We start from the raw sequence: 23,314 nt of genomic DNA, 5'->3' as shown, positions 1-23,314 counted from the left end.
TGGAGGGGCGTGGTTGGGTTTGGGGGTACATATGATAAAGTGCATGTCTATATGCCTGGCACGCATTACACGCTTTGGCAAGCCGCAAGCGGCAGCCCTTAACTCCTGATAAGAAACTATATTTTCTCCGTCCCTCCCTCCCTCCCCCAGAGACATTGTGGCATGGGAATTTCTGCATTGAACAAACCGCAGCTGCCTGCCCCTGCCTCTGCCCTTCCATGAGTTTAATTAATTTTCCAGCATTTGGTAGTTTGATTTGAATCTCGGTGCTCGGTTGCGCTGCTTAGTCATCAATTGTGGCCACCATAGGCAGACAGCCAGCGGGTTCCAACGATTAGATTATGGTGGGAAAATCTTCGATTGTAAATGGCGTTGGCAACCGATCCGATGTATGCGGGCGAAACCATATGCTGCAAATTTATGCAATTTTCCCAGACGCTAAATTATTGAAAATCAAATGGAGAAAAATCATATTTGCTGACTTTTATTCCTAATATCTTTTGCAGGACAACCAGCAGCAATGCGGCGGTGGAGAGACAGCAAAATGTGAGGAGCGTCAGCCGTAACAGCGAAGAGTGCCGCTGATGGCCGCTAGAAATGTGCGTTCTAAATTTTTACGAGTGTACGCAGAGCATTGAATTTTAACGAGTGTACATCGTAGATGTCGGTGAAGGAGGAGCGTGATGTGCGGATGGCAGGCAGCAGCAGCAGCAGCAGCAATTTAAAACAATTCAGGCAGGAAAATAATGCTTAAAGTAACGCAAAGGAAATTGCATGCTTAGCCATAGAAAAATAACTGAAAAAAAACAGTAACAACAAAGAAAAAAGGAAAGAAAGCAAAGCAAAGCTGTGTGGCAGAAGAGGGTTGGTTGGAACACCTCCTTGTAAGGAGCACGTGACACACACGACGCCATTTTGTAACGGTAATTGGCAGACGGCACACGTGAACTGAAGAACAACTAAACGTCCGCTAACACGCCCCACAACAACAACAACAACAACAGCAACACCACCCCCTCCACCATTACGAGCAACAACAACAGAATCATCATCATCATCGCCTCCTCATCATCATCATCATCATCATCATCAGGACGATGGCCGTTAGCAACATTGTCTGCGAATGGCTACGTGCCTTGGGCCTGGCCCAATATGCCGAAAGTTTCCTCGACAATGGCTATGATGACCTGGAGATATGCAAACAGGTCGGTGATCCCGATCTGGATGCCATCGGCGTTGAGAATCCTTCCCATCGACACAAGCTCCTGAAGAGCATACGCTCGCTGCGGGAGAAGGGCGCCGCCTCGGTATACTTTATGCTCAACGATCCGAACTCATTGTCGGGCAGCATGGAGATACTCTGTGAAACGCCGCCCAGTAACGACCTGGAGATGGTGCTGGGCGAACAGCTGGAGACGGACGGAGTGCGTCTGACAGCGCATCCATATTCAACACCGGTAAGCATTTATTTTGTAGATTTAATGAGTGGCAATGCAAAGTCCTTTGGGCTGTACTTCAGTAGCTTCACATCGCTTCCCCCCTGTGGGTACAGGGTGCTCCAGTGGTCCATGCTTTGTGCGAATTAAATGATATCCTTAAATAACTTCCCCATTAAGAGCAGCTTCTCTTTCTCACTCTCTGCGGATTTGAAACTCCATGAAACTGTCATGAACAGAGCGCACCGAGGGGTCACTGAAGTATCTATTAAATGTATCTGAACTGGTTTCCACACTCGCACACACACACACACACACACAAGTTTCAATCCAGAATGGTTTGGGTTGCAAAAGTTTAGCTACTGCTGAAGCTTTTTATTACAAAATCCAATTGCAAACAAAACCTAAAATTGCACTTTTCCCCCACACATTCTAACGCTTTTCACTCGCAAAAGCTGGAGACGGGGCTTTCGAGTGCAAGGAAAACTCCCTGGTGAAAAACTATTCAATGTCAGTTTACATACTTAAATTAAAATTCTGGACATGCGAAGTGCTTCATGGGAATGGGGGAATGTCGGGTGGTGTCGGTGTCCCAGGGGCAGGTTGCATCGTTGGAAAATGTCAAACCCGGTCCGATTGCTGCTTGGTCCGAGAGCCCCCACTTGACAGTAAAATGGAGAACATTTAAACAGAGAGCCAAAGCCCCGGCTCCTCTTTCTCCCTGTAACCTGCAACTGCTGCTCCTTCCCTTGGATTCCTTTTTTCTCTGTAACTGTTGCCCCTGCCCTGCTTCCAGTGATAATCTTCCTTCCTTCTCTGTGGCACACTCACATCCTCCCGCTTTGACCAGTGGCCAGAAAACGGGCTTTGTTGCTCCACAAAAACCTCATGCCCCACCGCCGAGTGTCATGTTTGGGGTCTCTTCTCCATTGTTCTGTACTCACGGGCGAGTGCCTGCAGCTCTGGGAGCAGGCATCCTCCACCAGGTAGGCGACATATCATGTGTTACCCAAAAGGCCCCGAAAATGTTTCCGTTTCGATCCTTCTAGCCAAATCCACTTGGGGCGGCATTTAAAAAATACCTTTTGCCTTTTGGGCTCTTGTTTTGTCTTGAATTTTGATTCCCATTCCCATTCTCTGTCTTTTTTGTGGTCCCAAAAAAGTGTAATTAAAATAATGCCAAAAGAGCAGACAACTTGTTGGATCAACCATTTGATGGACTCCTTTCGGTGCTACACCCGCGGAAGTTTGATTTATTATGCAAAGATATTTCGCAGCCTTAGAAGAAACCCTTTTCCCAGATTTCTCATAGCTTAAGAATTTTGCACATCAATTTTCGGTGCCGTAAATGTGATTTATATACGAGCCAGAAACGATGTGGGCATGGCCCTGCCTTTTGCCAACGTTGAACGTCCAACATCGCGTCTCGTCTTTCAGTCTGGAGTCTCGAGTCTCGGTCTTGGTCTCTTCTCAACATCGTTGGCGGCACAAATCACGTCATTGAGTTGTTTTCATCAAAAGGGCAGGCATGCAGAAGACACAGAGACGGTCAGAGAAGAAGAAAAAAAAATAGCCCCCAACTGCAGGAGTTCCCCCTCGGCGCCCTGCCATGCCTTCTTCATTCATTTCATTCATGGCTCCTTCTGGTGGCTGGCTGGCTTCTTCTGGTGGCCACTCGCTCGTTTGTTTTTGGTATATTTTTATCCCAAAAACTATCGTCTTTGGCTTGGCCTGGCCGGGGCTGGCTGGCTGGATGGCAGGCTGGCAGCCGCCTGACGACCGACAATCGGGAGACAGGGTAGACTGCAACCGGACAACCGTCGACGTCTTTGCAGTTTTGTATCTGCGTATCTTCAGCGGCTGTGGCATACAATTTTTATTTATTACTCATTCAGCTGCAAAATTGTTCCTTAATTGCCCATATCAGCTGAGAAATGAAATTTATTACCTGGCGTGTGTATATCGCCAGTGTCCAAGTCCTCAGTCGCTGCCCGTCTCTCTCTCTCTCTCTCTCTCTCTGCCTGTCTGCCTGCCGCATCATTATCAGAGGCCCCTCCGACTTGTGTGTGTGTGCCCCCCAATCCTGAGCCGCAGCATCATCGACATCATTAGTTTTGTGCGCCGTGCCGACAACGTTTTGTATATTTACTTAATATTGCATTGGTCCGAGACGGTACGGTCCAGGTCCACGCTCAGGTCCACGTTCAGGTCCAGGTCCAGGCCATGACCATTTATCTCACAGCCGAAGCAGAGTGAGCAGAGGAGAGACCTTCCTGTGATTTCTGATTTCTTATGCCAATTTACTTGGGGAGATTTCTGAGGCTCAGTCTGAGGCTGCTCTACTTTGCGGCTCAACCCCATCCCCATCATCGTCATCATCATCATCATCATCCAAGGCATAGGGGCATGCAACAACCGTACTCTCTGTAGCCAGCCATAGATCAAAAGACAGTTTTGCTTTAGTTTTCTACTCCATCCTCACAGCAGCACCCCGTGTCCCGTCTCTTGTTGTATAATTTTATTTTATGTGCCTTTAGCCTTGACCAGGTCAACACTGTTTTTGGGGTCGTCCGTGGCTGTGTCTGAGCCTGTCTGTGTGTGTGTGTGTGTGTGTGTGTGTGTTGGTCTTCCTGGAGCTTGACTCTTGGCTTTGCTGACTCTGCCCCCTGCCACCCGATTGACTCACTGAGTTTAAGTTATTTCTGCGCTTTGGCTTTTATTGATTTGTCCTCTTTGATCTTCTGCCTGAGCTGTGGCATGATTTCATTTTTATGAACTTGACTTTTTGCCTGTGCATTTTCATTTTGGATATTTCGTTGCCTCTTCCTTCCTGTTGTAGCTTGCCCCTTTTTATCTTGCTGCTCATTTTGCGTAGCGTGGCAAGTAATTGCCGCAATTCAATTTGTTCATTTTTGCCTACGTGCCATGTGGCTTTATTATTGCAGAGATTTTGTTGATTCCAGCTTCACTCATTATGTGGGGCACACACAGCGGCATTACTGTGCAACTTGTGCAGGAAATTGCCCAGAGTCAGAGTGGATTTATGCCCTTGAAAAGCTCTTTGGAGGATGCTTAATGCGAAATTATGTTAAATAAATGATTTTAAAAACTGTAATACATTTCTATATAATTTAGAAATTATTGCAGCGCTCTATTAGCAACAATTTCGATGTGGTCCCCATGGAAGCCATCAATCTACTCATCGAAATATTCTGCCACTTTCCTTTCGAGGCACAATCGCCAGCCTCTTTGACAAATTTCCATTGAAACCACCCAAAAACCCCTTTTCAGAATCCGCTAGCCAATTAATGTTTGGGTGGGGGGGTGTGGCAGGGAAAATCTGCCAGCTTGTGTGAGTTTTCTTTCGCTTACCCGCATTTCCTTTTCTCTGGCCTGCATTTACCATCTCAGGGCTAGAAATAAACTTTTTGTCATTGCACTAATTAAGAATTGTTCTTCAATATGCCACTCCGTCAGTCCGCCGCTGCGCGTTTACCCCAACATCAAAGCCGGCAATTTTCCAGCCCCAACCCCTTAACCCTTATCCTAGTCGAAAGAGCGTGGGAGGAGGGGCGGAAAATTTGCATAGCCTTTCCCCCCCCTTATTCATTCAACTTAATCAAGTATTTAACACCAAAAAGTAAAACTGCGAAACCATTCATTGCTCATAAAAAATTAAAGTCTAATTGTACGAGCGGCAGGGGGCGGATGGAGTGGGAAGAACGGGCTGCCGACAGCCAGGGAAAATGTAGGAAAATTGCCTTGGTGGTAGAAAAGGGAATTCGAGTCCTGGGCAACATTGTATTTTTTGTTTTGTTTTCCTTTCACACCGCCCCTAAAACGGCACGGAAAAACCCCTACTCAAAAAATCGACTCCACAAAAGGAGTCGTCGGTCGGGACCAGGATTCAGGACCCAGTACCCAATACCCAGGAGCTGGAGCTAACGTGCTGCGGCAGTGTGCTTTTTAATTAATTTAATTGCAATTTAATTACGCTTGCTATTTAATTAAACACATTGAACAAGCGAAAAAGTTAGAGAGAGCAAGAGAGAGTCCTGCTAGAGGGTCCTGCCACGAAACGTTCAATTGCATGTAAAGCGCTTGCCCCGAACAAATTTGGGAAGGGCTGGGGAAATAGTTTTTTGTGGCTCAATTATAACTGGCCCCAAAAGTTGAATTGATTTGAAGAGGAACAAGAAGGAGTTTGCTTTTCAGAGTTTGTATTTGGAGTGGCATGGAATCGAATACTTGCACTCTGAGTTAAATATTAATGGCTTAATATTTCAGATTGAGATTAAATATGCTTTGGGCTGTTGCCTTTGGTGTCATGTCTCCTGCTCTGTGCTGATCGAATAATCATTTCAGCCGAATGCATGTAGGAAAACAAGTTGCTCTATCAACTATCCATTCGATCTATCCTTTGGGGGTTTTGGCTTTTTCTTTTGGCTTTTGCTTTTGGTGTTCTGTTTTGCTTTCTCTTTTGAGCAGCCAAAAGGTGTTGGTTGGTTGGTTGGTCGGTTGGTCGGTTGGTCGCTTCCTGCATCGTGTGATGTGCTCCCCATAGGCAAAGATAATTTGCAGGCTCCGTTGATAATTGACGATTAATTTAATAGAATGCCCAAGTTGGGAGTTGTTTCACTCCCGACTACGATTGTGACTGGGGCTGGGACTGGGACTGCAACTCCTTCTCTGACTTTGACTCTGACTTGGACTCCGACTTCGACTTCGACTCTGACTCGGAGTTGGTCGTGGGGCCATGCCATGGTCGTTGTCGGCATGCTCAATTGTGCGAAGTTATTTCGCATTCAGCCGCAAAGTGGCACCAAAATGCTGTCGTCGCCTGTCGCCTGCCTGTCGTATAGTTCCCCTGGCTTGCCTGCTAGTTGGTTAGTTCTAAACAACTTGCCACATGCTTTGAGGCAGCCGTAGTGGCTTGTGTAGCTTCAGCCTGTAGCTGTAGCTGGGACTTGGCCTTACTTGGAGTTTATCTCATATTTCACATGCCGCCGCAATTACTGCCGCCAGAGAGGAGCAGAAGCAGCAGCAGCAGCAGCAGCAGCGTCAGCAGAAGCTACTTACTAGCGGACATCAGAATCCCCTAAACCCAACTCTAGTGTCAACTGGCAGCAGCAGCAGCATCTGCAGCCTACACAAAGAGACCCAGTCCGAGTCCCAGTCCCAGTCGCAGAGTCCCGTGTCCGCTGCCTTGAAATGTTTCATAAATACTTGAGCAACGCGGCAAACATTTTGCTTATAAATCAAAAAGTGACCACGGCGGCGGCAGCAACTTGCGGCATGGCATGGCAAGGCATGGCCTCTTCCCTCGGCCTCTCTGGGATCGTTGACAGGCGCTTATAAATCTTGTCGCGCACTTCTCGACCAGGTCCCCAGCTCCGCAGCTCCACAACTTTGACTGCTCTGCTGCTCCTTCCCGGGAGCTGCTGCAGCCTACGCCAGAGCCCCCGTACCCGTACCCGTACCACTTGTGCGTTTCATATAACCAATTACAGAAAACAGTAAGAGACAGCAGCGGAATGGAGAGCGGTAGAGAGCTGCTGCTGCTGCTGTTGCAGGAGGATGAGCGGGAAATTCATCTTGTCCTTTATTCAATTTGTTGCAAAACTCTTTTTGGCTTTTTTCCCCCAAATACTCTTGCAGTCAGAGAGGGTATCATAGCAGTGCGCAGAGGTTTCTTGCATTCAAAAGGATCATTTTCGGATCAATCTTTCTTCTATTTTGTGGGTAAACTTAACGATTTAATTGATTAGAAAAATATATTGAAAGAAACTGAATTTACAGAAATCTTTCCTGAATTTCTCCTGTAAGGGCATTGCATTTTCTGTTACCCCCCAAAAGCTGAGAGGCTTTCTCTCGCTCCTGCTCTGGCCCTTGTGCTGCTTGTATTTATGTTTTTATGCGATATAAATTTCTCATTGCCAGCAGCAGCATCAGTCACTGAGGGACTGCACTGAGACAGTGTCTTCAACGGGGCGGGTAAATGGGAAACGATGGCTAAACAAATCGTATTCGAGTTGACATAACTCGCTGTCAATGTGTCGTCTGTGTGTCTCATACTCGCGGTTGTTGCCTCTGGTTGTTGCTGCTGCTGCCTGATGCCTGGATGCTGCTGCTGCTGCCTGGATGCTGTAGCAGCAATTACACATTTCACAATTGTGCCACGCTAATGATGGGAGTCCCACGTCCAAAGCGCCGTTGACAACTGCCTGTAGATTTTTGTGACATTAGCCAATTGTACAATTGCGTGGAGTGGATTGTAGGATTGTTCGATTGTAGGATTGTAGGATTGGAGTTGGGAGTCGATAGTCGAGTGAAAGGCGGCCTAGGCAATACAGACTTCATTCGCTGGATGGACTTGTTCCTCCTTGCCTGCAACTCCGACTTGGTCCCACTTGGAGTCCGGTCCGCTGCTGACTTTGGGGTGATTGTGCTGTCCGGCGCATTGATATGCCCGTCGCTGCTAAATGTCAATTAATGTCATCAACTTAGTAGTTGGCTTTTCCTTCTTCTTGTTTTTTCCTTCCTTCTGCTCTTTGTTTTCCTTATTTCCTCCCCCCCTTTGGGGTGTTCTCTCTCTTTGAACGCTTTTCGCTTTTAATTGGCGTTTGGACTGGACTGGACTGTGGTGGTGGGGGGGGGAGGCACAGCCTAGATTTTCCCAGAATTTCTTGTGGGCGTTTCACACTGCTCTTGACTTCGGTCCGTGAATAGAGCTGGAGCTGGTGCTGGAGCTGGAGTGCTGCAAGTGAAAGTTGTTTGCTTACTTGCCTCCTGCCACGCTGACACATTTACAGGCCATCTCTGCATCTCTCTCTCAATCTCTGCAGCCCAAGAATCCATTGAAAAGGCCTGTGCTAGTTAGAGCCTGGTCCGGTAGCTAATTAGAGCAGTCCCTGGCTCTACTGCTGCTGCTGCTGCTGCCTGCCTGCATGGGGCATAAATCAAACATTGCACACAAGTGCAGCAGCAGTCGCATCATCAGGTGGCAAGTTGGCAAAGGGATGGCAGTAGAGTAGGGCCTGCAGTTTGTGTTTGCTGTAATTAACAAGCAACGCTAGCGATTAGGAAAGGGTTGCCAAAAAAAGAGGAGTAAAAACTAAACTCTGTGAAAATTGTTAACGAATGTGAAGGTACCTGTTACGGGGAGGTATTAACAGAAGTGCCATTCGCTTATGGGATAATTTATAGAGGAAATGAATGAGTAGGCAGCATACGGCAGCGGCTTAAGATAAATGATTCTACGATTTGTCAGGCGGTCAGGTTCCACACATCTTTACTTCCTCTAATTCTAAAAGGGTATCTGCAACCCAAATGAGTTGTACGGAGACCCTAGCAAGAGGGGAGCCCAAAAAAAGAAACGAATGAAAAACCTGGGCTTGTGGAAATGCTGTGCAAATAGTTACAGAAAATGGTGCAACTGGCGCCGCGGGGCTGCAAGTCGCGGCAGTTGGTCGCACTGAGTGGATCTCCCACTGGTTCAACTTTCTCTGCACTCACTCTCCCTGAACCCCTTCCTCCGGCTACAGCTACCTCTTCATGCATTTTGGTTTTCGTTTTTGGATTTTGGCCATGCTGTCATATTTCTCCCTCTGCGCGGAGCTGCAGATTGAGGGAGATTTTTGGTGGTGGTAGAAGGAGGATGGAGGATACGCTCGTTTCACGTTGTGAGATGTTGTTTGGCTTACACTAAACGACATGAGCATAAATCTCACTTACCTACAACTTGATTTACTTACTTCATGGATGTACATATATGAGGTCTCGTCTCCCTCCTAATCCCACACCGAACGTCTCTTTCTCTTGACTCTTTCTCTTCCAGTGAGGCTTTTGTATCTTGCTCTCTTTCTTACTCCACCTTTCTCTCCCTCCCTCTGTCTCTCTCTCTGACTGCTTTGTCTCTTTCTGGGGGACGTCATAACGAATGTGGCCCTGTCAACATTTCAACTTTGCGCCATTTATGTTGGTCAGTCGCCTGCAGTTTTGCTGGCTGAGCTTTTGCTCCAAGAAGTCGTGGACATTGTGGATGTATCTGTAACCCAAGTGTGTGTGTTTGTGTGTGTGTGTGTGGGTGCTTCACGTTTATTTTTGCATGTGGCAGACATTGCCCTCTGTCCGTCTGTCCGTCTGTCAGTCTGCCCTGTCCTGTCCCTGCAACGTGTAGGCGTAGCATTTTCGAGGTTCGAGGAGTATGAAGTACCATGGGGTTTCTTCCATTATAAATATATTTCCTGTTTTATGGTGGTCCAACGCTCTTTTCCCACTCTCCACTCTCCACTCTGCACTCTCCTTATGATTCATTTGGCAATTTGGGGTCGTCTGACATTTGATATAAATGTTGCCACATTTCGTGTGCCTTGTGTGTGCCTCCGCAATTGAAGAGGGATTTGCATAATAATGATGATGATAATGATGATGATGCTTAGACCTCAAACAGGCAGAGTATCTATCTCTCTGTGTCTGCTGAGAATCTGTCAGCTTCTTTCAGCCATAAATCTGGTATCCCCTCGCATTGGTTTTCTGTGGTTCCAGGCCGCACCTTTGCCTGGCAGGGAGGCTATTAGTGCCACACCGAAAGGTGGGGCGTGGTGTCGTCTGGTCAACCTGCAACACTTGCAACACTTTTATCACCTCAAAACCAATTTAGAGCACCCACACAGACCATACACCGCACACCAAAGGAACCACCAAAGACCAAAGATGGGGAGGGCAAATGCAGTTGTTAACAGTCTCACTCCTTGACATTGTGGCAACATTCAGTTGCATCCGTTGTTGCAACTGTCGCGCTGCAGTTGTTGACTGCTGCTGCTGCTGCTCCCCGTTTCTGCTTTTTCTTTTCGTGACTCTTGCTTTTAGGGTCATAAATTTCTCAATACAGAGAAGGAGTCTAGGGGCGCGGGGTTGGGGTGTCCCCAGATGCATGTTGTTGCAAGTGAATTATGTTGAACAGACAGCAGACAGCAGCATTTTCCCCTGAACTTTGGTTTAATTATGGAAAGATGGTACCTAGAAAATAAAATGAATATTAAATCCTAATCTGCGAAATTACCTTCCAAAATCATGATCATGCACATGCCATGCATGTTGTCGTTTTACTATCCTTTCGCATTCTTTTTGCCATCATTTCATTAAGTATTAGTGAGCCCCTCAATCGATTTTTAATGCCCAGACACACACAATCGAAATGCCATCGCAAATGCTCGATAATATTACATTTTCATTAGCAATCAGTCGGTGGCCGTGCCCGTGCCCGTGCCCGTGCTCCTTGGCTGCTTAATTAATTTTAGTTGATTGTTGCCACACGCGTGTGGTATGGTGTGGCATGTGTAGTGTCCGTATGGAGTGTCCAATAACCGAGACACATGTGCGCGCTGCTCTAGAAGGGATCCAAAATTCTTGAAGCGCCTTCCCTGCGTTATCTGTCTGTCCGTCCGTCTGCCACAATTCGCTTTGCTTTGAAGCTCAGGAAGAGCAAGGGTATGGGTTCCTGTTCTTTCCAGGATGCGGCATGAGAGGGATGCGGGGCATACGGCATGCGGCATGAAGCCTGCTCATCAACGGGTTTTCGCAAGCATATCAGTTTTCATAATTGGCACTGCCCCAGAGTTTGTCCTCCAATGGCTGTTGGCTGTTGGCTGTTCTGTTGCTGCGCAAACATTTCATGTTCATGCTGCTTCCCACTCAAGTGGACATTTGAGGAGGCTCCTTTTCGGATCAGACTCTGCGTTTCAGTCCCTATCCTCTGTCCCTGGCACACACCTCTTACCTCCTTGCTCTCCGCTGCTGTGTCCATTGCCATGGCAATGTTGTTGATGTTTGTTGTTGCCTTTGTATCTCTGCTGATATGTGCAGCATCATCACCTCATTTAGATATGCGATATGCAAACGCTTTGGCTACGCTTTACGACTGCCGTGTGTTGCAACATCTCTGGGTCTCGGACACCGCTTCGGTCTCTGCTTTGGTTTCCTCTCCCAACCTCTCTTTGTATCTGTATCTTCTTTTCTGTTCGTTGTCGTTGAACTTGACCCTGAGGCTAAGCCAATGAAGAACATGCGCCTTAAATGCCACAAAAACCTCCTCTCAGACTCCGACTCAGACTCAGGCTCAGACTCCGACTCGGACATGGGCTGTAGAGCTCCTCCAAAGCTCCACCGCACCTCTACTCGTGCTGTCTGTTCTTTGTGGTGGCAATGCATGGCACTCAATGAAATGAATTGGTTGACATTAGTAAGCATACGGACGAGTTGCAAGTTCCAGCCTGAAACTCTAAACGAGTGAGCACAGTCAGTCCCTCCCAGACTGTCCCCATGAGCTAGGTGTGAGGACTGTTCCATGGGTCTTAGCTGCCTTTAAATGGGGTATATATGTCGGATTGTTTAAGCGAAAATTGAGATGGAGTCAGATCGCTTAAGTCGTTGGTTCGCTCCCTGCCGATAAGATACGGGAAATTGAATGTGCACTGGTGTCACTGGTGCTTGGTGCCTGTGAAATGGTTATGGTGGGAATGTGCTTATAAAGATACGCCAGCTACGACACAACAAACAGTGCTACCACATGCAGTGGAAACTAATCAGAATATTGGAAAAATCAACATTAAATGGTAGCAGGGAAAACAAAAAGGAGTTATCTAGGAAAGATAAGGCGCATATATTTTGGGGGGAACTACAACGTTTTCTAGAGGTTCTCTTTGCTCTAACAGCAGCTCCTTTCATTGTTCGATCTTTCACTCTAATATCGATGCATTTTAATTTAAAAACCAAAAACCATATGCTTCCCATTTAACACCAATTTAGTATGTAAGTAGGTTTCATGCGAGCAATTAACGAGAGAATTTTCAGTTCATTTAAATTGGGTTCTCCATCTGTCATGGCCTATCAGAAGTGGTGACACTTCACACAGCAGCTGGTGCTGCTGCTGCTCTCAAAACCAAATTCATATCAATTTTCATGCTCGAGAGTTTCCCAGAGACCCATGGCAGCCTCCACCCCAGCACATTCCCAAACATATTCCACTTTCAGCGGCAACTAATTTCGCATGCCCTGGCACCATGAGCCATGGAGGAGGCACTTCAATCCCGGGCCTCCAGACAAGACAAAATGCATAATAATTTCCACTGGAAGAGTAGAAGAGGGAGAGGGCGCGGCATGGGCACGGGCATGGGAGGACTGCCTCTCAACCCAATTCCATAAAGCGAAAATCTCAATGGGTTTCCCCGAGAGGGAGAGGCGTTGGTGGGATGTCCATATCCATAGCCATTCGCTGTCTCTTTCTCTGTCTCTATCTCTGTCTCTTTCCCTGGCGCACTTGTCTAAAATGACATAATTTACGGCGTAGCGCAGTGCCAGTGCCGCAGTTACCGCCCACCCGAAGGAAATTTTATAAATAATATTTCACTTGTATGAAAATTACCCCACACAACATGTGGAATATGCAACGAAAACAAAAAAAAAAGCGCAAAACCCCAAGGCCTGGCACAAAAATACAATTTCTTGACTCTCCATCTCCATTTCTGTCTGTCTGTCTGTTGGTCTGTCTGGCTGTCTGCTCTTATTGCCAAATAAATTCGTGCAGCAATGAAAATGAAATGTGTAAAATATGTTGCACGGCTCTGAGCCACAAGAGCAGCCGCCGCCGCAGTCGACGCCGCCACAAGCAACAGCCTGAAGGAGGCCTTGCCCCAAACTTACGACGCCTGAGCCTGCAGTCAGTCCGTCAGACCAGGGGCAAAAGGCATTTTTATATGGTTTTTCACTTTTTTACAACAGCTATAAGAGCGGATGGAAAGGGTATATGAGGCAGACCCTGAAGCATGCAAGATAACGAGACGAAAGTTAATTAGATGCCCCAGTTTTATAGATATTTATTATCTACCAATCGAAAGACGTGCATTAAGATCAGTAAAATATCTTTTAATTCAGTGAATTGATGATATAAATAATTACGATGGAAGATTCACTTATTGAACATTTATGAAGCGAATTATAGTACTTCCTCTAGTGGAATATGATAAATTAATTATGTAGAGAATAAATGCAGTAAAATAAATAAATTCGATTTTTATGAATTTAAAATTTGTCTTCAATAACTTGGAAATTTTAAATTTTTAATCTTTTTTTTATTAAAAATCTTTTTACTGGGTATCTCTTAGTCGTTATACTAATTTGTTTACTTCTCATTTCGTTCGGTTTCGGTCTATGCTTGTTGATTGCAGTTGTAGTCGTGTTTGTGTGTTGCTGTGTCCATGCCGCAATCCCAGATCCCCGGAACCCCCATTCCCATATCCATGCCCATATCCCACTTTTGCTGTTTCAGAGTCAGTTCCAGATGCGACTTGCTCTCGCTCCCGTGGCCCGGGTTCGGCCTTAATTAACTGCTTATGAATCTGCATATGCAGAGGCAGTCGTCGTACTCCTCCACTGCCGCTGCTGCCTCTGCTGCTGCCCCCAAGTCTGACTCTGTTCCTGCCACTATCTGTGGACACCCGCGTTCCCTTTGTGTAGGTGCTGTAGGTTGTTGCAAACTACAAAAAAAAAAACAGAAAAGAAAACCAGAAAAGAGAAAACAGGATGCTCATTTAAATATTTAATGAAGTGCCTGTGTTGCTGCTGCTGCCTGTGCTGTTGCCTCTGCCTCTGCCTCTGCTGTGGCAACTAAGATCTAGGCTGCCAGCGGGCAGAGGCTAATCATGCCAGTGCCTCATCTACAAGGCCCACATGTAACAGTTTTTTCATCCCTACTTTGCATACACTTTTAGTTTTCATTTTTTTTGCTGCTTTTTTTTTGGGCACCTCTTGACCCATTTCCCTGGTCTGTTTTCTGCTCTCTGGTCTCCACCCTGACTCCATGTCTGGTCTCTGGTTCGCTTACTGCTCTTTCGGGGCACGTCTTTAATTAGAAATTAATTGCAACAAAAATCAGCTGGAGATCTGAACGAGAGAATCATGAGGCGCCTGCAGCGCATTGATGGACATGTGGCAGGACACGGAGAGCTGCAGACAGAGCACTCTGGCAAGGTTTTGTCTTGCAAGACCTCGGACTCTTGACACATGCCAAAACAGGCAACAAACTATGAGCCCGGCCCGAGTTCCAGTGCTTCAGATCTTTTCTTACTGGCCTGTCTGTTGTTCCTATACTCTGAAAGGGAGTCCAATGATTTTGCGAAGATTTTTGCAGGGCAGAGAGGTAGTTCCTGCTGAATGTTCTCTCTGTTTTGCGAATGAGTCCTTTTGCCTATTGGAAACTTGATACAGCAAATCAAACGTCCTTCGTTTCACTCATTTCTTTGGCCCTTTTTCTCTGCAAATGAAATCGATCCAACTTCAAGTGTATTTAAAGCTTCGGTCCATCGATGACAGACTTTGGTTGTGTGTGTTTTTTTTTTGCTATGGCTTGCATTACATGGACATGCCTTCATTTCATTTGGCAACACCTTTCAGTCAAGTCAAGTCATGGTCCTGGAGACAGGGCTTTCTGGTTGGATCTGTGGTTGGGTCTCGAGGTCCATTGTCTCTCTCCCTCTCTGTCTCTTTGCTGTCGACCGCCTACACAGGCTCTGGGTGATTTTTGCTTAAATTTATATTTACTTTTTCGCGCTGTGTTGTGTGGATGGACCTCATGTTGTTATCATGTGACATATGTGCATCAACGCCCCATGTTCGGGGCCACGGATCGGAGGGCCTGTCAACGCGACAAAGACAGACACCCGGCTGGCAGGGGGGCCCGTTGCCGGTCCCTGTCCCAGACCCCAAAAGATTTATGCTGACAACTCAGTGTTTGATTGGCAAATGGATTGGCTATGGCCTCAAGGATGGATGATGGAGGGGCTGGAGGGGATGGAGCGGACGCAACGCGTCGTATGCGTAATTTGACAAGTCTTAAAGTTGCACAGTGATTTAATGGTGGAAGCATCGAGAAGTGGCAGCTTCCGCATGCCGCTAATTGGCAGGAGATGCTCCCAGGAAAGGGGAAGGAAAGGTTCTCTCTGGCAATTAACCTGCATTGCCCCGTCGGGTAGTTGAACCCCAAGTCAGGCTTTTGTTTCTCCCCCGGGGTTTTCGTCTCCTACGTTTTTGGGCAATAAACTAATGAGCGACAAAATGCAAAAGCCACAAAAGAGATGGAGAGCGTGGCAGAGGGGCAGAGACGGCGACAGAGACGGGCATTCACACTTGGCATGCAATGTCGTCCTGAGCCTTAATTAGAAGGCAATGCCACTCTGCCCCCTCCCTCCCCTTAGCACTAGATGCCCCCTAGTTGGCTTAGACGATGACGACGACAACTTGCAACTATGCACTATTAACCCTTTGTGCCTCATGTGGCTGCTGCAACTCGTATGCCTGTCTCTGTCTCTGTCTCTGCCTCCGTCTGTGTCTGTGCATGCGGGTGTCCTCGGCAAATCTCATTTAGCAATTTAGCCGCACACCCACTCACATGCCCTGGGCCCTGCCCCTCCACACCGCCCCCAAAACGAAGAGACTCTGGCTCTGGCTACGATACGGAACACTCACGTCCATCAGTCTCTCGTTTGCTCGTTTGCCTGCTCGCTCATTTAATTAACAGTCGCGCGCCACGCCATATGGAAGGAGCACATAACAGCAGCAGCAGCAACAACTGCAGGAGGAACAGCAGAACCACTGAAGGAGGCTGGCCCGAAACGGGTCTGCTCTGGACCCGCGACGAGAAGCCTGGCTCAGGCTCAGGCTCAAGGCGTGCTCTTGGAAGTACTCTTTTGTTTGTTTAGAGCCGAGGATATTATGTTTATAAGAAGGATCAGCTTTTACCGACTATCATTCGTAGCTTTTCTAGGAACTATCAGCAGATAGTCCAAGCAATATCTGATGACAATCTGTTTACTCCATCAAATATCTGCCGACTTTCGCAGAGTATCTTTAGCTTCGGCTCTCACTTGCCTTTCTTTTGGTTTCTTTTTGTTCATTTTCTTTTTTTGCTTGGTTTCGCTTTTTGCTGTGGCATTTTTGTTGTGGGGCGGGGTTGGCGGGTCTCATCTTTGAGATGAGCAATGTTGCATGTTTTTAATTATGAATTATCATCGTTCTCCCTGACTGTCTGTCGTCTGTCTGTCTGTCTCTCTGTCTGACTGACGCATATAGAGCTTGTTGCATTTAAATGACATAATTATGGCGCATAAAGAAACTCCCACACAATGTCCGGGGCATGGCTTTGGGGGACGGCACTACAAAGCGAACTCTGCTCCATCGCATCCCAGGCCAACCTTTATCTGAAAGATTCCACGTAAATTAATATTTCGCGAACTCTGTTGTGCGGCAGACAACTTGAAAAATGGCAGAACAAAAACTTTATTTCTATTTATATTGTATAACAATTTTTATTTGCACCGCCACCGTGTGGCAGCCACTTAACTGCCCCCGTCCCCCAGACTGCACTCGAATTTCGGATTTTGCCCGGAGGCTTTCACGGATTCTCCGACAAAATATTTCGGACAATTGAGAGCGTATTTGAGCGTTAAGGCGCATATTATGTCTGCAAATATCAAAAACAAACAAAAGAAAAAACAAATTTTTTTACATTTCAATTTTATTTTGAGTTTTTATCAGCTTTATTTTCTGTACTTCAGAATTGAAGGGCACTTGTGAAAAACCATTTTCATTATGAGTGGGTGGCCAGCCACCAAATAAAAATTAAAATAAAAAAAAAGGAAATTATATATCGATTTGCGCAATCAAACACACAATCCCCACACAAACACAGAGGGAAGTACAGTTAGCAGCCAATGGCCTAAACAAATAAAATGATGAGCGTCAATGAAGCGAATGCTAAAATGTTTGACTCTCCAGGGGACAGAGCGACTATGAGAAGTGGAAGTCTACCAAATGGAGAGACACAGAAAGAGAGACAGTGCAAGAGGTGTGCATGTATTTGTGTTCATTATCAAGTACAGTAGAGACTCGAACTTAATGGATTTGTGAGATTAAAATGACTCAAAAGGGAATACTTTTGATGCTTGCAATAAATTTGGGATTTGTTTGATATGAAACAAAAAATGTATATTTATATTCAAACTCTTACCGAATATTCTTTCCATTCGTCATGGTCCTTTATCCACTGTACTCAAATTGATACAGATAGATTGCAGTTTGTAGTGCAATGAGCCCTGATGGCGCTTCATCGCTGCTTTGTATTGCATTTTAGTTCAATTTTAGTTGAAGTATTTAACTTAATTGGAATTCTATTTGACTTTCTAGAGCTACAAAGAAAACGGGTGAAAAAATAACTAGAACAAATGCCACTGCCAATGGCTAAATTAAGCTGTTGGAAAACGGATATCAAACGGGGATGGCCCGCATTGAAATGCAAATGAACACGAAGCTTAATGAGATACAGGGCCAGAGCCTAACTATGTATTTTCTGCACAGAATTATGCTTTCTATTACGCTTATTATTACTTAATTATAAATAATACTCTATGAATGCAGAAACAAAAATTTCAATTGCAATTAAAGCGGCTGCAAAACCATAAAAAAAACCTCAAATACAGGAACAATAAGGCTTTGCCTTCACACAAAGGCTAATTAACTATCGATTGCATTTTACCGCGAAGTTTTTTCTCTCTATTTTGTGCTTCAGCTTATTATACCCGGTATGCAAAGTGCATAAAGGACGAGTGCATTAGATTTGTGAAGATTTAGCTAAAACCTAGAGAACATTTTCAGAGGCGGGTTGTTATAGGATATTTATTATTGACTTTTGATTCCTTCAACTCCTAGCTTTTCGCATTTTTTTTAAAAACATGGAAACTGGCACTGGGTGTCCTCGCGTCGATCATCGTGTGCCACGACCTTAAATGTTTTTTTCCACTGGTTTTTCTTTGAGTGTGTCGACCAAAAAAATTACTACATTGCAATTATAAATTGTTTGGAAATTAATGCATGCATGAGACCACAAAATTTGCATTAAAATAGCGCGCAATATTAGCAACAGCATCGAATCTATTTTTTATGGACTAAAAAATATATTACATATAAATGTTTAAGCTGATTAATAGAAAACTGTGAGAATTGAGCACAGGCTTAACCAACGGTCTAGTATTTTTTCCTGGCCTCTCCTTTGGCCCGATGCTTTTGGTTAAATTACTAATTAAAAAGGGAAATTAATGCGGAAATGGGGTGGTGGGCGGCGTGTTCGCGCCAGAACTAGAGGACGTGCCAGCGCATAACAAATGATTTTATCAAGCGCCATACGCCCCATTGTGTGGAAATTATAATATGATAATGATATCGGTAATCTGGAGCTTTGCTTGGCCTCAACTAATAATTAATTTTATTGATCGAGCACGGGGCTTCAGTAATTGCCATCCTGCTTACGGATTCAAAACCAAAAACCATTCATCAAAGAGGCTTGACAAAATACTAAAACTATATAACTATATATGTTTATGTAAAGCATTTTTTCTTTTTTTTCTTGGACTGACTAATGAGCCTTTATGGGCAAGGAGTAGGCAACACTAGGATGGCAATTTGAATGCCACTGCACACGCACAGCGGGAGAGACGACAGGCTGTTAACAGGGGCCAACAGAGCCAACACCTAGCGTGGCCACATTTTGATTTATGAGGTACTAACGGCACTAACACGGATGATGGGGTCCCCAAACCAAAATCTGCAGCGAAATAAAGTTGCTTCTTCCCTTTTTTTCTATAACACTTAAGCCTGCCACGAGGAGTAGTGCTTGCTGCTGCTCCTCCTTGATGTGGCAATGCATAAAAACGCACTTAAATGTTCCCACGCAATTAATTCAGTTCTGTACACTCGCTCGACGTCGCTGCCGCTGCGCGTTGTTGCCTCTCCCTTTGGCTTTGTTTGCTTAATTGGTAAACATTTTGTTACACTTTTACGAGCGCCAAGGTGGAAGGTACTGGCTGCCAAATCAGCCATCAGGCCATCAGGCAGAGAGCTCTCTGTCAGTCACTTGCACAATTAATGGAGCAACTTTTAACAGCAACATTTACACAGAAGCACAAGCATACACCTACCAAACCCCACAAACACACTCACACACACACTTACATTCAATTTAATATAGCATTTTTATTGTTTTGTGCCACTGCGCTACTACTTGTGCTGTGCCTTTGTTAATTAAAACACAAACACGTGCTGTAAGCATTAAATATACAGCAGGGTTTCATGCACCTAACCACCACCCCCCACACCCCACACCCCACACCATGAACGATGGTGTCCCAGTAGTGAAAGGCTGAAATGATATCATGCTATTTTACGCGAAAATTCATACCTACATACGTATGTAAATGGTGAAATAAGCTTCAAACAGCAAAAGCACAGATGGGAAAATTCAATTTTGAAAATTTCAATTTTGACGTACGAATTTAATGGATTTGAAGGATTTCCAATTAATGTGGAGTGACAGCTACCATTTATTCAACAACGAAAAAAGCTGTGCACAAAGCACATTGGAATAGTTTCGTAGAAGAATTGTTGCATTCAATCGATTGGATTGCGGGAATGTGAAGTGGAGAAATAATTACATTCGAAAATTAGAGACAAGTTGTAAGCACTGTCAATGTTTTCCTTAAAAGATTTGACAGCTTTGGTTGCATCGGAACTCTTTATATGTGCCCATTTTTGCATGTTAAATATGGCTGGAAAACATTTTCAGCCATGCCAAACTCCTACATCCCCCCTTCCCGCATATCTCAATGAGATATCTCTTGTGGCCATATTTTTTCTTATCAATGAAATGCAAATTTAATACTTTTAGCACATCCATTTCATTACATTAACAAAACGGCCCAAAAAACAAGCAGAAAATATAATTTTACAACATAAAAAAACGAACAGCCGTTGAACGGAAATTTTTGTTTGGAGTGGTGCTCGCCTTTTTATCCGTTTTGTTTGGCGAAGTATTTCAGTTATGCTTTGGCCCTCCTACAACGCCCTTCGCATCGTACATTTCCCCAACCATATGGACATCCGTGTTCATATCCATATCCTTTCTCATGTTTGTTTGTTTGTCGTTATGTGCAAAACAATTTCATGTCCTGTTTGTGCACAAAATTCCCCCTCACATCCCTGGGTGGCTGCTGCCTGCCTGCTGGTAATGGTGCAACATTTTGTGGCTGCCAAAAATATGCGTGTGTTTGAGTACACAAGAAAAACACGAAAAGAACCTCATCCGAATAGGGTGTGCCATGATGTTTTAGAGATGGAAAGTTTAAGGTTTTTCAATGTAACACAATATGATACAAATTCCTGATAAATTTGGATTAAAAATAGTCTTTCCCTTCAGGTAAAATGTACCACCAGTTTCTGTTATATTTCAAATTGTAGTCCCAATTTCTGCAGACAACTCTCGAATCCCATCTCTGCGCGTGACTCACCCTGATAACAATGTTTGCCGAATGGGAATAAAAAAGGGTTAATGTAAGCTCATGCCCTTGCCCCCATAGGATCCCATTTATATGTAAGTCTTGGACCGCATTCAATGCCAAAAATATGTACAACAAAAAACAGCTACACAGAAATGTGTTTCGTCATAAAAGATGCAAAAAGCGTCGACATGCCAAAGGATAACCATCGCAATGTGAGGTTGAAAAAAAATCAAGTATACGCAGCAGCAGACTAACGCAAAGTGGCAGCAGAAGCTGCAGCCACAAAGAGGTAAAAGCATTTGTTGCATGGGAAATTGTATAAGCGCATAAGCAGCATGCAACAAGCAACAACAATGAGTGTTTGTGTATGTGTAGAATGTGCCTTAAAAATGAAATACAAATTTGTTCGCCTTAAAGCAACGGAAACGGGAATTAAAATTGAATTGGGATGCCGTTTGTGTTGCCTTTTTTTCGGGTGTAGTATGGTTGGGTGCTCTTCTCTCTCAGCATTCATGGTGGTCGGCCGCATGTCACGTCGACTGCGGTTGCAATGCAACTGGAAAATTCACCTTGAAACAACAACGCGTACGATGATGATACTGCGCACAGCTGCTGCCGCTGCTGCCACAATCGAGACCAAACCCAACCGCAAAAGAGTTGGAACGCAGGAGAGCAGCAAAAATCCAGATGCAATTATTCATATAAAAACGAAACAAAACACGCACTGCCCCGTTGAATGCAAAAATGTTCGAATCGAGTTGAAGGTGTGTGCCCAGCGGCAACAGCTGCCACTGCACTGGCGATCTCTCGAATCTGTCTCGGGCAACAAATACACACAAGCACACACGCACATGCTGATCCTCCACTGACAGTTTTTCCTGGGAACAGGACAGGGGTCTCTCCACTCCAATGCGAAATTCATTTGTCATGCTTATAATTGTCTCACTCCGTTTCGTTGTTGGGGCAAATTGCAATTTTACGGGCTCCTCTCCCTCTCTCTCTTGGCTTTTGGTATTTATTGGCATACTCTCTGGCAGCGCAGGTATTCCTAGTTTTAATCAAGGGCTTGTCCTCTGATATGATGAGCATTCAGTATTAAACATCACTTGGAGTCGCATCTGTCCGCTGGCAGCAGCTTTTTCTGTGTTCCCCAGCTGAAGCTGAAAGGGCATATAATCTTCGGCGAAAGAACTAGGGCTATAATGCATTTTTTTGTGGCTGCTGCTGCTGGCTCGCAGATTGGCCAAGGCAGCAATTTTAATGAAAACGTTTTGGCCCAGCCCCAGTGCGCAGTCAGAGGCTCCTTGGATGCTGCCTCCTGCCCGGTGCCGATGCCTGCTGCTGTTGGCTGCCTTCACGTAGGCTCTTGATTTGGTTGCGAGAACCACACAGCCCTGTGTGGGGCCGCCTCGATTGCTGTCAGTAATTATGCTTAATTTTTTTGGCTGTTTGTTTGTATTTTGTTGTGAGTGTGCTTTGCCTCCTCCTCTGGGATGCTGGGATGGATGGATGGAGGCAAAGTGAAAGGGCATTTGAGGCAGTTGAAACATTTTATTTGGCTGGCCAAGAATTCGGCATCCCATGCCAGTACGTACTGCCTCCTCTCTCCTCCTCTCGTGGCTTTTGTACAGAATCTTCTCCGATATTAAGTTGTTTGGCAGCTGCTGCTGTTGCTGCTGCATCCTCTGAGATGTGGCTTCTGCTTTGCGCGGAATGATGATGATGATGATGATGCTTCGCCGTTGTTTAAAATTGAATAATGCCCGCTCATTTGGTTTTATGACATTTCGATAATGATGATTGTTTCTGCCTTTGTTCTGGCATTATCTTTATAAGGCAAACAAATTGTTGTAATTTGGAAAGACCTGACAATGACTGACTGACAGACAGAGGCAGAGGCAACGGCATGGAGAGGGAGGCAGCGAGAGAGAGAGACAACTTGGCTAAGAAGCAACACAGAGAGACCGCAAAAGTCAGACCGTCAGTTGACGGGGTAATTCAATGCCTCTCGAATGAAGGAATGAACGACTGAAATCGTATAATTCCGCACCAGACAGACACACCAGACAGAAGAGATCAAAACGAAGCTGAAAATGAAATCGATCATGATTGAAATCGAGCAGCAGAAGCAGGCAGCAGCCAGCAGCAGCAGAGCGTATCTTCTGCAACCTTCCACTGGATCCACTGACTCCACTCCACTTTGCTCCACTCTGCTCTGCTGCTGCCGCTGCTGCGGCGTGGTGTTTTGTGAAACATCAACATTTTGACAGGCACACACAAATCCTCTTGAAATCAGATTTATAAAACACAGAACCAGAAACAATACAGAGCGGGAGAGGGACAACCAACACAAAAAAAAGAGGCAAAGTCATTGTCGGCGGCGTTGCGCTTGGCTGCAAAAATCTCAAAGGCAAACTGAGAGAAAAAAAAGGGAAATAAAGTAGGCAAAGGGATAGGGCAGGGTAGGGGTAAGGGATAAGAGCGTCGGGTCTCGTC

The 23,314-nt window shown here is 45.4% G+C and overlaps 1 protein-coding gene across 9 annotated transcripts in view; it reads left to right on the top strand.

Annotated features, from left to right (window-relative positions):
- Positions 1-23,314, top strand: part of LOC117897367 (sterile alpha motif domain-containing protein 5) — a 162,960-nt gene that overhangs the window by 40,667 nt on the left and 98,979 nt on the right. For all 9 annotated transcript variants that reach the window (XM_034806163.1, XM_034806156.1, XM_034806157.1 and 6 more), the window contains exon 2: positions 507-1,457. In XM_034806163.1, coding sequence (XP_034662054.1) covers positions 1,098-1,457 — 360 coding nt within the window. In that variant the 5' untranslated portion in view covers positions 507-1,097. The remainder of the gene's footprint in view (positions 1-506; positions 1,458-23,314) is intronic.

This window comes from Drosophila subobscura, chromosome O (genome assembly GCF_008121235.1).
Source record: "Drosophila subobscura isolate 14011-0131.10 chromosome O, UCBerk_Dsub_1.0, whole genome shotgun sequence".
NCBI lineage: Eukaryota > Metazoa > Arthropoda > Insecta > Diptera > Drosophilidae > Drosophila > Drosophila subobscura.
The sequence above is the reverse complement of the archived record's forward strand: the minus strand, read 5'-3'. Positions and strand labels throughout refer to the sequence as shown.